Source organism: Chaetodon auriga, chromosome 22, assembly GCF_051107435.1.
Source record: "Chaetodon auriga isolate fChaAug3 chromosome 22, fChaAug3.hap1, whole genome shotgun sequence".
In the NCBI taxonomy this organism is placed as follows: Eukaryota; Metazoa; Chordata; class Actinopteri; order Chaetodontiformes; family Chaetodontidae; genus Chaetodon; species Chaetodon auriga.
Window position 1 is genome coordinate 10022765 of NC_135095.1, and position 15423 is coordinate 10038187.

Here is a 15423-nt window from a genome sequence, read left to right on the forward strand (position 1 = left end):
AATCCTCACATTTGAGGAGCTGGAACCCTTGCAAGTTCAATGCATTTCTATCCTCATGAAACAGTTTTTGAACATTTGAAATCCTGCATTGTGCACTTTTTTTTTTTTTTTTTACCACACTGTTGCATTTCTTGGCACATTTCTGCCACCTGTAGATTTGTGGAATAATGTGAAACCACTGGCCAAGAATGTTTAGTGAGTTTTTATGTGCATCCTTGTGCACTAGACCAGACTAACAAAATGCAGCCCTGCTCAGTAAGAGACTGGTCTATAGCTCTAGCAGAGGTGCACTGCGAGGTCCTTTTAATTCATGTTTTAGATGTTAATTTTTCGAAACAGTTAATTATGTCGCTCCATTTTTTACTTGAGCAACACTCGCCAAATACAGCTGTTTGAGGATAAAAGTGTCAGCTGAAGGCTGGAATCGAAAACGTCTGTGCTGTCCCCTCTTAATTTTAACATCCTCTCTTCCCCTCCTGCCTGCCTTTTGTTTCTCTGCGCGCTTTCAAACATCTTCTTTAGGCTTTGTTGTGCTTCCTCCCCTCCCCTTCTATTTCTGTTGTCTTAAGGGATGTCAGAATATTAAAAAATAAATAACCCAGCCCCTTTGAGGGATCCTGTGGTGTTTTAAATGTTGGTTTCTTTCATCACACTTTCCCGGTGACTTGTCACTGAGTGGGAAGTGGCTTCCATATAGGCACTGCATTTAGCTGAGAAACATCTTGAGTGTTTTTTAAAACCCTCAGTGCGTCTTTAAATGCCTGGAGGACAACACTAGAAACAGAAGCAGACTAATTCTAGATGTTTTACTTTTACTTTCATGTCGTTTACTTATTCCTTTGTGTGGACTGTTTTGTCCTGTGGGAAATTACTGTTTTATTTTTATTACGAGACCACGATGACAGCGACTCGATGGCTACACTTTGGCCTATATGTACAGTATATATACTGCATATGTCAGTCCAGGGATGTGTGTTTGTGCATTGACTTGCACACTGCCCTCTCGTAGTGCTGTCCTGACTTTGTCTCTAATTCTCTCTCATTTCTCAGCTGTCAGAAGCCAGGGACAAGACACTTGAAGGTCTGAATCGATCAGCCGGTTACAAAGAGCTAAAAGGCAAAGACCCCTCAGCTGTAGAACTGGTCAAGAAGATCGAGGAGGTAAACAACAACAGGGGGAGTAACTGTGTGTGTAACTGTGTGTACATGCAAACACTGCACATGAATCTGCCACTCAGCCCTGTGCATGCTGTCTGTTTAATGACTGCATGTTTTCTTTTCATTGTGTCTCTGTGCATGTGCGTAGCTGGAGGTGAATCTAGCAGAGAGAGAGAGGCAGGTGCTGGAGAGAGAACTCCTCGTGGACCAGGTGACCCGGCTCTCGAAGCCACTCAGCGAGCAGGCTGACAACTGCCAACAGGACAGGCTCTCACTGGCAAAAAAGGTAGACATCAAGATCCACTTACATATACACAAAGATGACGCTCAGCTCATGCGCACACACAGGTCGAACAACACGAACAAAAGAAGACACTCAGGTGCAAAGACTCTTGTTATATCACTCTCCAGTTCATTCAGAGTCTAGTGTCTCTCAGAAACACAGTGTTTGAGGGGCGTGTGCAGCCCATGTGAGGAGCACGCAGCGTGGGCATTGAGGAGTTCACCGAGCATTACGGTTTCCTCGTACTCTCACCTTCTCCGTCTCTCTTATTCTCTCTCTCACACCAATTATAAATAGCCTCAAGCACAGGGCTCATTATATGAATGAAGATACATGCAAGCAACTTACAGAATTAGCTAACTGCCGAGATGCATGCACGTACATGTGTGTCTGATCTAGAGGGAGTTGAATGGAACTTTATTGAATGACACCTAAATGTACTGCGTCATCATAGTGCAGCAAGGCAGATCATACTGAACGACTGGCTTCACAACTTGCATCTTATGTCTATCGGGACGTCGTTTCCGTGTCTAAATGCTTGTTAAACTGCCGTGAAAGCCACCTAATCTCTGTGTGTGTCTCCAGCTAAACGAGCTCCGGACTCACGCCATCGACACCAGCCACCGTATGATGGCCGTTTCCGCAGAACTTTCCATGAAGCAAGCTGCTGCTCTGTCTCTCCAGCAGGAGATCAAAGAGAAGGAGCACCAGGTCAGATCTCGGTTGCACATTCTCCCCCTCGGTCTCCCACTGTCTTTCCCATTATTGCTGTCACTCTCGGCTGACCGCAATCGAAGAGAGCAAAATGTGTCTCAGCAATAATTCCTCACTGCGTCTCATCTCTCACCTCAAACCCATTTATTTTTTTGCTTATTTGCACAGTATAACAAGTCAAGGAGTAAACACAGGGAGGTAAAATGATATTCAATAATGATTTTCAGAAATGATACAAAAAACAATGCATAACAAACAAATGAGTTAGTGTGAACACAGCAGACGAAAGCATCAGGGAATCTGGATTCATACTTAGCAGTGGTGCTCTTACCTGCATCTCAAAGACTCAAGATTGCATTAACAGTAAGTCAACCTTAAATACTATCAGATGAGAATACTGCATGTAGGCTGAGTGTGTAATGTTCCATTGTTGCTTAAAGCTAACTGCTGCTCACATTGCTATTATAATGCCTTTATCTTTAACACACATACATGTTGCTTTTCATTTCCTGTCTTTAACAGTTATACACCGTTCAGCAAGTCAAAGTCATTTTAAGATACATTTCCATTTAGAAGTGATCAGACACTGCTTTACCACGAATTTTAGTTGATTTTGATCTCATTGTCAAAATTATTATCGTGATTATTATCATTATTTTGCAACCTTTTCCTCTTAAGTTGGCCCATCAGCCACCATGGATCTTAATGGAAGGAATCATCATTTAAGAGAAAAGCATTTGAAATTCTGACTCTGCTATGAGCAGAAAGTCTCGCTGCTTTCTGTCTCAATAAAAAATTAAGCGACTAAAAACGAGAGGATTTCCCACATGCCCTGTGACTGTTTCAAGAGATGTGTGTTAATAACCTGAAGAACCCCTGCAGCTGATGTTCGCCTGCAGCGCGCCGCAGACACAACCACAAGCAGAAAATGCAGAGGCATAACTTTGCCCAAATTCTGACACTAATACAGCCATCTGTTTTCGGGCGCAGTTCGAACCGAATTGAGCCAGGAGAGTGCAGAGTGGACGGAGTGATAGGAATACAAAGTGAATGTTTCTCACTCTGCCCCCGTGTTTCCAGATGGACAGGTGCCAGCAGCAGCTGGAGCAGGGCCTGCCACCGTGCCCCGAGATGGAGGAGGAGTGGAGGAAGATGCTCCGAGACAAGAAGAGGAGACAGAGGGACAAAGAGGAGAGAGAGAGGGTAAAGAAACACACAGGCACACACAAAGATCACTGGTCGGGAATTGATTAAAGCACTGAGGGGCAAGACAAGAAGATAGAGTGACAAAGAAAAGAGAAGTGGAGCGGGAACGCGACACGGGGCAAGAATCGATTAAGATTGTGAGGCACAAAAGGGCTGCTGTATACCTGAACAGGCCCAGACTCAGACAGAAAAGTGAGGAGAAACTCTGCAACCACACAGAGTCGACAGGAAGTAGAAGCGTTTCCACCACACGCACAAACAGGACAAGAAGGGCAGACTGGCTGACAAACAGAAGTAGAGGCTGTCTGCACACATACAGGGATCAGCTGTGTCTGAAAGCAGTCCAGCTGTCTGCAGCCTGCCTGCTCTTACACTGATCTGCATTTTCTCACCCGCTTTATTACAGCCGCTGGCCCAAAAAGACACCGCAATACTCTGCATGCACGGTGCCAGAGCAAGAAATAGGCAGAAACCTGCAGAGACTGAACTGCTTCTCAGTGTATATGAAGAATTTTTTAGAATTCTTTTGGAGTCATCGTTAATCGTGCGTTTTGAGCTTCTTCTTAAAATGTAAATGTGTTTTGTGAACCTGATAAGACAAATGCGTCTTTTCCTGTTTGTATGTATTGGCAGTTCCTGCTATTTTTTTTTTTTTTTTTTTTTTTTTATTGCATTCAAAGCCATTATTCCCTGTTTTGTGTGCGCTCCTTAGATCACATGCCAGCGGATAAACTGTTCATATGCATGAGAAAATCGCCATCTCTTTGAAGTCTCAGTGAGATTTAGGCACAGTTCATTTGCATGCTGTTGTGGGGTGAAAGTCAAAGGGAGCACTGGAGTGTCATGTGGACGTGTGCACACTGGAAGATTTTCTTTTTCCCAGCAGGAGTCCGCCATGGTTACAAATTGATCCATCAGCCATATTGGGTTCAAATCAATTTTGTCAGCCACTGTCAGTGCTCTGCAAGCTACATTTTAGTTTTATTGGAGGAAAGAAAGTTTTCTAAAATCCTTTTCCTGAGTGCAGAAACTCGTACACTGGTGTGGCTGAGGTGTTCAGCACATAGTGCCAGCAGGTTACTGGCCTGATTGGAAAAGTATTGATTTACAGTCATTACAGCCTTGGTCCTTTCACAAAACTGATGATTTTATGATGTATTTTGTGTGTGTTTGCTAAAAACCACAGTGCCCATCTGTTTTAGGATCTGTTTTTCAGAAATGAAATACATTTGTGACCCATTTTTTAAGATTTACCTCTTAATTAGAAACAAACGGGCTTGAGGCTGAGAGCAGGGTCGGGTCAGCGAGTGTGGACTAAATACAAACAGTGACAAGCATCAGCAGCCTTGTCCTTCAATGTTTCCACTGGAGGAAGAAGATTTTGAGTAAAAAAAAAAAAAACAGCTTTCGCTCGATGCTGTTGTGCACTGAACATCTGTTGGTGCATCCAGGTCATCTGTGCACCATAACCTGTCAGTCAGATCGATGAGCACGTGCAGCTTCCTGTGTGTCATCCCAAATACACAGCGTCCTGTACGGGAACCCCAGAGCACCTCTTGTTCCACTAATCTCTCTAATTTATCTTCTCAGGAACTGAATATGTAAAAAAAACCACACAAATGAAAGTTTAATCAGCCTTGTGGTTGTGAGCTCATGCACTCAGCTGCTCACTGGTGCCCGTGCGTTTGTCTTGAGAAGTAAAAAAATAAAAAATAAATTGCAAAAATTAATTATTCCACTTTCATGATTAAAATTCAGGGAAATTAAATTGTGACTATTTAGTCCAAGGTCACACAGTCTGACATCAAATATTAAAACTGCCTCTGGTGTGTGTGTGTGTGTGTGTGTGTGTGTGTACGTGCAGCTGGCTGAGGAAGACGAGTGGAACCAGTTGCCCAGTGGAGAGTACACCACGGCCGAGCCGCGTCCCACTGCGTACATCCCCCACGCCGACGCGCTCCCTCTGCCCAAACCCTACGGAGCCCAGGCCCCCTTCAAACCCTCCCAGCCAGGGTCCAACATGAGGCACATCCGCAAACCGACGCTCAAACACTTAGAGATCTAGAAAACAACACACACACATTTTCGTGGAATTTTGCATGCTGCTTTGGTTCACGTCAACATCGATTAAATAAAAAAAAAAAAAAATGAAAACAAATGAACTTTTTTTTGTGTATTTTTAAAAAGGTTTTCCAGTCCGTGTGAGTGATTCGGCTCATGTCTACCTGACACTTATTGATCTGTCTGCTCTCCACACACCTGCACACCTCTCCATCCTCCTCCTCTCTGCTTCTTTGTCCTCACTGTCCGGCACGCCGAGGCTGTTTTTGTAAAAGTGTACTTGTGGACTGCATCTGGTTGTAATTGGGTTTCCTTTTTTTTCTGTTTACTGGCAAGAGCTTGTTTACTCTCTTGCTTGCAGTAACACTAAATACTGTAGGAGAGGGGAAGGGAAAACAGAGGACACGGAGGAAATATGTGTGTGTATTGTTACATCAGGTGCAACAATAGCTTTGTAGTTATTCCTGTATATAGCAACACACCATTGTCATCTTATTACCTTTTTCTTAGGGAAGATATACTGGAATATTTCGACATACTCTTCAGTCGCACTTGTAATCTTGCAGCTGATGAATACATTGCGAGGGGTTTAAGCTCCGAGCTAGGCTAAGAGTGCCTGCTTAATGCCTGAAATGATAAATGTAAATATAGAGAGGGAGATCAGGCAGTGAAAGAGCGCCGAGAATGACGAGAGAGAGGGGAATTTAAATGAAGAGGAACGAGAGATGGCAGTCGGCAAAAGGTGGCAGAGGAGAGTCAAAGGAAGAAATGGGAAACGGCGCAGCCTGAAATGAGGTGGAGAGTTCAGAGTCGATTACCAAAAACAAAGTCACTTGTCTTTGGGACTTACTGGAACTTGTTCTATCTGCTAATCTCAACTTGAGGTGAAAGTAGTTTGGGTGTTAGTGTTGTGCAGCTTGGAAGCACATGTGGGGACCATTACTGTGTTTTCCCAACTCCTTCTGTCCATCTGCAGTTGCTCAAAGAGTAATTCGACTAATTTGAAATAATATATGTCATAATTTGATGAAAAAGCAGATACGCGTATGTCTTTGGGGGGGAAGTTAAACATACAAAAAGAATTAAAAATTAGCGTGATTGATCTTTAGCATGGAGTGGGGATCAGGCGCTCATCCGTCATGCTGTCATATCTCATCAGAGCTGCACATGTTTTACATTTAACAAAACCAACTGCTTTAGTATTATCTGCATATTTCCCCTTCTTATATTTCCACTGATAGAACTTGAAAGCACCTGAACATCAATTCTAAATTTTTGTCCATATCCACTCTTCTTCATTCCAGCCTGAACACTCGCTGTGCCTGATTAAATGAAGGTCAATCGGACTGCTGTCGTGCCCCTTCAGTCTACCACATCCAGGTGGATCAATGACCCAACACAGTGGGCAGATATTGTTTATATTGAATTCCCAAGTATCTTCAGGCTCAGTGTTGTACATACAGTAAATAACACACCTCTTTATAGCCCACTGCCATACAGTGTGACTGCACTCCAGCAGCGTCCCTCTCAAGCTATCCATCAGCAGTAACTGTCACCAGCACCATTTAGCTATTCACCACACGGATATTCATGGATCTTATGTGTCTCAAATCTCAGCGTGAAGGCCTTGGTTAAGACTGTTTCTACTTTCTTTTTTTGGACTAATTTAAATGACAGAAGCCAATTCATATTTATTGTCACTGAAAAGGAATTTGCACTGCCGCCAGAGCACCGTTCTCCTGAGGCTCATCCATTCTCAGTGCTGTCCTTTTGGGATGCCTCTCCTTTCCAGAAAGCATGAGAAACCGGAGATCTGGATTTGTATCTTTATTTGTGTTACAACATGCGACACGACAGCTTTTTAGCATTTTCCTGTTACTCTGAGTTTATGTGAAAGCGCACTTCTCTCCCCCAGAGCGAGGCCGTGGCCTTGGCGATTTATGGCGCTATGCTGCTCAGATAAAGTTAGATAAAAGTAATGGAGAAAATGTTGAAATAATAACCTAGAGGTAACGGATGAACTGTTTGAAATTATTAGCAGTGTTGATGAAGGGGTAGTCAACCTCATCTGATGGATGGAGGGGCTGCGTCAGACAAAAACATGTTGAGAAACACTGATGTGAGCTTCATTTGCAACACACAGCGTGTGAGCCAGCTTCTTAAAAGGCTCCAGAGGGCAGCAGGTTGAGTTTATCTGATTCTGAGGCAGCCCTGTCCACCCAGTGATGTGATGTGTGTGTGATCATCCACCGCAAGCTGATGGCAAGAGCTGTCAGATAAACTTAGCCCCTAACTGTTTGTGCTTATTAGCCGGCTACATAACACTGACTGCATAACAGAGTGTGGAGGAGGCAATCGAGTGGGGAATGAGCCATTTATTCCCATTTAAAAGAGGAATTCCCCAGAAGAGAAATGATTTGAGACGGCTGGACCGAGGTGGTACAGCTCAAGGTTTAAAAAAAAAATAATGAAAACATTGTGTAATTTGGTATTAGTGTGTAAAACATGCATGTGTAACAGCACGATGGGTGTGTTCTTCATTAAATGTGACTCAGCATGCACGATGACTGATGCTGAGTTTATTTCCTGACTTCAGTGGAGCTCCGCTGAGTCTGTCCAAAACACTCAGGTGCTGTCAGGAGTCTGAAAGCACACTTCCTCCTCTTCAGAGCTATTCGAGCTACAAACTGTTCGGCTGTGAGCGTCCACGGCGCGACCGGCTCGAACATTTTTCAGGGTTCAACAGAAATCCACTGGAAACAACGTGAGCCAAGGCCGAACCGTTGCCACTGAGCTCCTCTGTACACACTGTTCTTCAGAATTATGACAGTGGAAGGAAAAAATACAGTAAACTTGATATAGAAATCTCTTTATTTACAAGTCATCTTAGAAAACATTTTTTGGTTGAAACATCTGAAACATGATGATTAAGAAATCCCTTTATTTTTCCCCAGAGGAATGCTGCAATTTCTCAAATCAAAGGACGCATGTGATGTTAATGTAAATGTGCCAACATTTAGATGAAAAGGATTATGAACACATACCTCACGCACACGCGTACACATGACCACTACCAAAGAATTTCTCCACTTACAGTAAGAGCTCAGTCATGATTGAGGGCACACGGTTATGTTATTCAAACCAGACGTTTGAGTGTGTGAGTGTGCAGGAAGGCTGAGTCGCAGCTTTTCTTACTGCTTTCTTATTAACCCTGCACAGTCTTGTTTGATTTGATGGTTTGTAAAACATTTTGTAGTCTGATTTTGCAATGCCCTATATAAACAAAGTTACTACAAAGTTATGGAAGTCTGCTGTTTTTCCCTCATGTATTAACTTAAACCCAGCATTAAAGACTGAAACACCAAAAGCTGGCATCCGGTTAGATTTGTTTCTTTGATCGGCTAGTTCCTGATTTACAGTGAGCCCAACTTTAGCTTACATGAAGTGACAACTACAGGATAATGGTAAAGGTTAAAACATGGTGAAACAGCAGTGGAGTGGAGAGCAGTGAATAGAGTCAGTGAACTGGTTCTGTCATGCCATTAAAGACCCAAGGTTTGCTAACATTAGCCATCATAAGCTACAGGTCATACCAGACCAAGTTACCAGCAAAACCCTCAATGTATGAATTTTCCATTTTTATAAGCAAGATTTTTAAATAGCCTCACTTTAAATCAAAATTTAGCTTGTTTTAGTCTGTTCTAGCGAGCCAAAGATCGTGTACGGTGGCTCGTGTTTAGACGATGCTTAAAGTTTGAGAACTGGCTGAGAATTTGTGGGTATATATCTTTTTAATTCTCAACAGAAGGTCTCAGTTTGTACTACAAATGTGCTTTTTTTTCTTCTTTGAAAAGTTCTCAATATATAGCAACATTTAGCTCTCAGAGTAAAGTATAGTTTGTTCGGCACAGAAATGTATGCATCTTACCAGCATTAATATAAAAAAAAAAAAAAAAAAATCTTAACGAACATAACCTGTCAAATTTGGTGTAAAGTACCAATCAGCGTGCTAAATATCCAGATGGGGTTTGTAAATCTCTCTCAGCCAATCTAACCAAGTTATTCAGCTGCAAAGATTCTGCATAACTCAGTGTTAAAATCAGATTTAATGCACAGCAGCCACTGACTGGCCCTATCAAGCCACTCTGTCTTCGAGGCTTTTGTCAGCATGTAATCAAGTTGATGGGGTGCAGCGGCGTTACAGGAAGCACAGGAGGATAAACAAGTGTGTCTGATTTATAAATACAGTTTGCGGTATTTGACATCCACGTTCATAAATTGCGTGCGAGAAAGTGGAGACGTTGTCGGGAGAATTGTTGCTGCTACAGAAATATGAGTTCGTATAAATAGCTGCCTGCCGTTATTGATTTCCACTAAAAATTTGAAATGCCTGTTTCCTAAAATTGAGTCAAATCACTAACTGAGGATCTCTGTTCCCTATTGTGTTGTAATTTTTGGTGCTGTTCATACATTCACTGTACATTCACAATATTCATTATCGTGTAAAATGAGGTGCTGCTGTCCTTCACAACTCTGCATTTGCAAAAAAAAAAAAAGGTTGAAAAACAGGGTGTCTAATTTTTCTGAGCCCATTCCATCATTCACTTCTGGTCGCCTCCCTCTGTCCCACCCTAATTTGTCATCAAACAGTTGTTTATGAGCACTTTCGATCTCTTCATTCATCTTTCGCACCTCACCCTCCATCATCCATCCATCCGTTCCTTGTCCTCAAGGCCCAGTCCATGATGGCCGCTCTCTCTCAAACACATTTTCCCCTTCATCTGTTTCTCCCTTGATCCATCCATCCCGTGTCCCTCCCTGCTCCCTCCGCTCCCATCCACATCCTTCATTTTTCCTCAAAGCCCAGCAGTATTAGTGTCTGTTTCAGAGCCGTCTCCTCCACAAACCTGGCGTCCACGTTCTCCTGCTCCTCGAAAGGGTTCAGAGCTGAAAGACGGCAAGAGGACTTAGAGAGAGATACAGCTTCTTACAAAGAATATGAACACCAGACACAACCACACACTTCCTTCCTTGCTCATTCATGATGGAGACTGCTGAGTTCTGACCAAGCACGTACATAAACACACACATTCTGTCTTAATCCTCCAAAGGCAGGAAACACACACACACACACACATATATACGCTACCTTGTTCCTCTATATCAGAGAGTATTTTTGCCAGGTAGGTAAGAGGCAGAAACTCGGGTCTGAAGCCTGGCTTGTCTCTGCCGGTGAATGCAAATCCCTGAGGAGGAAGGAAAAGCAAAAGCATAACTGTGGATTCTGCAGGTTTTCCGGGATACACAGTCAAGACAAATCTGCAGCAAATTCAGGTACCGCTCACCTTGACTCACTTGTTTCCTCGTATGGATAAAGTTGCCTGCCAGTTTAACTTTTTAGGGCAGCCATTCATTTTCATTTGTCATTGCGTGGAATGCCACTGGCTCTCCACGCCAGGCTGCCAGCCAATTAGCTGACTGAAACCGGCCAATAGCATTGTGTAGTTTATAGATGCAGTGTTAGCCGTACGGCTGGGGTCACTGTTTAAGCACATTTGATAAAGAAAGGCCGAGGAGGACTTTTTTTTGCAAGTGTAACATTGCAGAAAAGACACTTTTTTTCTGGAGTTAGCAATTCTAGGGCTGCAGGAATACCGTGCCAGAAAATTTTGACAGTAACTCACTATTTTCCAGAGCACAAGGGAGCGTTATACCTGCTGAATATTATCACGCTAGCATTGTTACTGTGAGCATGTTAGCATGCTGACACTGGCCTTTGGCCGTCTCAGCACAGCCCTACAGAGCCGCTAGCATGGCTGTAACCTCTCAGTCTTGTTACCAGATAAATAACAAATTCAAGTGGATATCAAATGTCCAACTAACCGATTGACCAATGAACCATTTCAGCCCTCAACATTTCATTTCATACTCTTCTTTAACTGGAGGATTTTCATTAACGTCTGAGAGATTAAGTGTTCACTAGTCTACAGTGTTTCAAGTGTGTGTAGCATGTGTGACGCACTGTGTTGCGTTACCTTGTTTTTGTTGTGTTTCTCCAGCAGAGTCCTAACATAATCTCTGGAGATTGAAGCTGAACTGACAGGATGGTCCCACATATGGTAGATCCTCTGCTCCATAGGCTACATACACCCACACAAACACACACAGGCATGTTCCCATCAGTTTGGGGGACATTACATAGACTAACATTCATTTCTTGACATCTAACCATAACCATTACTTGCCTAACCCTCACGCTTACCATTAACTGAACTCAAGTCTTCACCCTAAAATTGAATGATTTACCTTATGAGGACATGCTTTTGTCCCCATGGGGAAGACGAGTCCCCACAATGTCTCAAACAGATATATGCCCCCACAACACTGGTAATACATGCACACAATGGAGTTTACATTTCAGGCATGTAGCTAACGTTAACGTCATGAATGAAAATCATCCCTGAAGCATGTGAACATCTGTCCCTTCCTTTCTTGCCAACTGGAACTCAAAACCATTATTGAGGAGTTGACTGCTAATGAGGGATTACAGAGAAATCTCATTTTTCAGTGTTGTGAAACGCACACCATGGTCATAAATAACACTTAAGCAAACAGAGACTCCAAGCCTGACTGACAGTAAGAAAGCATGCAGCTTCTTTATCGAGGCCGCTTTCTGTTCAGCTTCAAACACGCCGCCGAGTTGATCCAGAGCTGCTGAATCACTGCAAGGATTGTGTTGTGATCTCATGTGAGAGGAATCAAGTTGAGACAATCAAAGACACATATTTTAGCGCTGCACCATCAGTGCTGAACCTTTTTTGCCTGATCGTTTCCTTTCGGGTGTCATCATTTAAGAACATGCAGCTGCAAATACCTTGATATCAGTACATGATTATATACTGGCAGGGCCAGCACTTGGTCCTTAGGGCAGCTTTTCCCAACCTAAGAGGTTGCATGATAAATCTGAGGGGTTGCAAGATGTTTAACGGGACAGAAAGACATATTTCTACAATATTCTCACTCACATTTGCTTTATTTCCTGAAATTACTGTATAATTTCTCCTCATGCAGAGCCTAAAAATTCTTCAAGTTAACCAATCTTCGAGGTAAGAATCACTTTTTGGTTGAACTCATAAACTGTTGCCATATGCAACAAGAGGTCAAGTACACATAACTTTGTTTTAAGGGGCTAAAAGCTTGTGAGACCTCGTGATAAGAACCGCTCGCTAAACTTTCAAAATGATTTGCAATGTGAATGTAATCACCAACTAAGTGGTTCAGAGTTTGTTTCCCCGAGCTGGAGCACTCAAAGAAGCTCAAAAGTATTCTACTTCTCAGTTGTAACATGGCCTGAAAAACTCTGAAAAGACATGTAAGATTTATCTCAATATTACAACAACCAAAACACGCTGTCATGGTTCAGACAGACAACATGAAACAACCACGAACTTAAAGAGCTGAGTTTTTGAAAACTTTGCATCTCATGTCCTTCTTAAGTTCTCATTAACTACAGCACTGAAGAATAACAGTTTAAATCAGATGCAAGTTTTAAAGAGTGGTGCGTAAATCTCCACTTGGTGAACACTCAACGAAGTTTGAACTGATCTCTTGTGTGTTTGTTCTGTGTGGAGTTCATGTGGAGCGTTATTGGAATTCCATGGGCGCTGAGCACATATACAATGAGATTTATGGCGGGTGCTGGATTCAGTAAAGATATGATTTCCTACAGTGGGCTAACATCTCCTGTTTTCTAGTTCTCTGGGAGTGTGTGTGTGTGTGTGTGTGTGTGTGTGTGTGTCTGTGTGTGTGTTGTACCTCTCCTGCCTGCCAAACTCACCCAACAAAAGTCTGATGGGCAGGAAACAGAACAGAAACACTAAACACTCAACATTCCTCTGATCACAATGCGGACGGAACACACGCACACACACGGCTCACAAAAAATATACGGCGCCCACACGGGAACACGTGGAAGTTACACAACAGTTAGGGACACACATAAACACACACAGACTCAGAACCTACGCTACCCCCCTCCCCGACACGCACACAGCGCACACCAGCCAGTTACACAAGTGCTTTGTGATTGGCTTGAGGGGGGCTTGAGGGAGATGAGACCTAAAATAACTTCAAACTCTTAATTGGACCAGAATGGGAAGTTTGGGGAGAGAGCCATCCGAGAAAAGATCAAAACTTCCCCCTCACTAATAGATGGGATTATAATAGCCTCATGCATTGATTTACTCCCTATACCATCAAGGCTGAGAAATTTACCCCGGCCATGGACTGGTGCAGACGGGTGATAAATTAAAGGAAAAACCTGAATAAATGAGTGGAGGAACATAACGAATTCCACGCTGGTGCACTGCATGGTACAATTAAGCAATTAACATCCGATGATGCTCTGTAGCACACAGAAAAAAAGCTGAGCAGGCCTGGTTGATGATGATTTCGTTTCACGATGGCAAGAAGAAAAAGATCCAAGTGACTTTGAAGCTCCTGCCATCAATGACCCCTCTTTCAGTCACAAAGACCTCTCAACTGACTGACTGTTCCAGGAGGAACGGTGACTCAAGTGACATCTGCATTTAGATCAATGGGAAAGATATCAGCAAATAGGGTCAGAAATTGGGGTTGACGGCACACATTTGATGACGCTTGTGCGCATTTGAGGAAAAACAGAAGGGAAACTGTTCCGCAGGTGACTGAGAATGTCAATGCAGGACGTGATCAGACTGTCTGAGCGAGAACAGGAACATCGAGAGGGATATTATGGCGGGGCTGCAGTGCATACAGAAAACCTCTCATTACAAAGATGAATGCACATCTGAGAGTTCAGCGGTGCAAAAACCACAGGCACTGATGGACAGAGAAAAAAAGTGATATGGTCAGATGAGCCATGCTTCACCGTATTTTTGACAAGTGGGCGAGTACAGCAAGAGAACGGCACAGGCCTGAATGCTTGACCCTTTCATGGACATGTTCGCTGTGGGGGGTGTTTTACTGGCATGGTTTGGGTCTACTTGTCCCCTTAGAGTGAAGGCTCGCTGTAAATCAACTGATGTGAGTGATCACCTTTAATCTATGAGTGCTTCATTCAGAGAGCACCAGGGGTCACTGAATGGTTCCTGAGTATGAAAATGATATAAATCATACGCTGTGGCTTTCACTGCCACCAGATCTTCTCCAATTGAACACCTATGGGAGGTTCTGGACCGACATGTTAGGTAGCTCTCAACCACTGTCATCAAAACACCAAATGACAGAATACCACCCCCCCAGTAGAGTTCCAGAGACCTGTAGGTTCACTGCCAAGGTGCACTGAGGCTGTTCTGGTGGCATGAGGAGGTCCAAAACCGTACTAACACACTCTCTGTTGGCTTTGTCCTTGTTACCTGTCTCTGTAATTCAGCTCTGTCCTACAAGTTTTACACTCAACATGGCAGCATTTGGACAGCTGATATCATGCCAAGAGTTGATTGCATCAGATAGAAAAGGTTGAATAAGCACCTTTAATCTTTCCCCGTCAGATACACTAATCTAAAGTATTCTTGGCCCTGCATAAAGACCTCATGTTTGGCCACACACACTCAAACACACACTGAGGTACCTCAGGGAGTCTCTTAAGTATGCTGAACTTCAGTCTCTCGTTGGCATCACTGTTGTCCAAGTCTAAACACAAAGAGAAAGGAGAAGAGAGGACACGTTACAAGTTACTCTTCTGCACCTCACATGGCAGAGCAAAGAATGGCATGTCATACTTTCTCTTTATTTGTACATTTAATTGCTCGAAGTCCTTTGAAGACACATCAGGTAAAATATACACACATATTTTAGCCTTGAAGTACCTCCACTAGCTGAGGTTATTATCCATGCTAGGTTTGAGGATGGGAACGTCAGTTGTTCTTGTTCACGATACCATTTTGGTCCAGGATTTAGCTCAAAGCGCCGCTGTGCCAGTCTTACAGAGACACAAACATGGCTGCAGGCTGCTACTCTTG

At 43.2% G+C, this 15423-nt stretch overlaps 2 protein-coding genes across 2 annotated transcripts in view; one reads left to right on the forward strand and one right to left on the reverse strand.

Moving 5' to 3' along the window:
• Nucleotides 1–5493, forward strand: part of ccdc146 (coiled-coil domain containing 146) — a 44055-nt gene extending 38562 nt beyond the window's left edge. Inside the window, exons 19-23 of the mRNA XM_076722849.1 lie at nucleotides 1051–1161; nucleotides 1307–1444; nucleotides 2027–2152; nucleotides 3236–3358; nucleotides 5226–5493. Of these exons, the coding sequence (XP_076578964.1) occupies nucleotides 1051–1161; nucleotides 1307–1444; nucleotides 2027–2152; nucleotides 3236–3358; nucleotides 5226–5426 (699 nt within the window). The 3' untranslated portion in view covers nucleotides 5427–5493. The remainder of the gene's footprint in view (nucleotides 1–1050; nucleotides 1162–1306; nucleotides 1445–2026; nucleotides 2153–3235; nucleotides 3359–5225) is intronic.
• Nucleotides 5494–8275: 2782 nt separating this feature from the next.
• Nucleotides 8276–15423, reverse strand: part of gsap (gamma-secretase activating protein) — a 34935-nt gene continuing 27787 nt past the window's right edge. The window contains exons 29-32 of the mRNA XM_076722699.1: nucleotides 15033–15094; nucleotides 11458–11562; nucleotides 10572–10668; nucleotides 8276–10369 (exon numbers count right to left, since the gene is read on the reverse strand). Of these exons, the coding sequence (XP_076578814.1) occupies nucleotides 10269–10369; nucleotides 10572–10668; nucleotides 11458–11562; nucleotides 15033–15094 (365 nt within the window). The 3' untranslated portion in view covers nucleotides 8276–10268. The remainder of the gene's footprint in view (nucleotides 10370–10571; nucleotides 10669–11457; nucleotides 11563–15032; nucleotides 15095–15423) is intronic.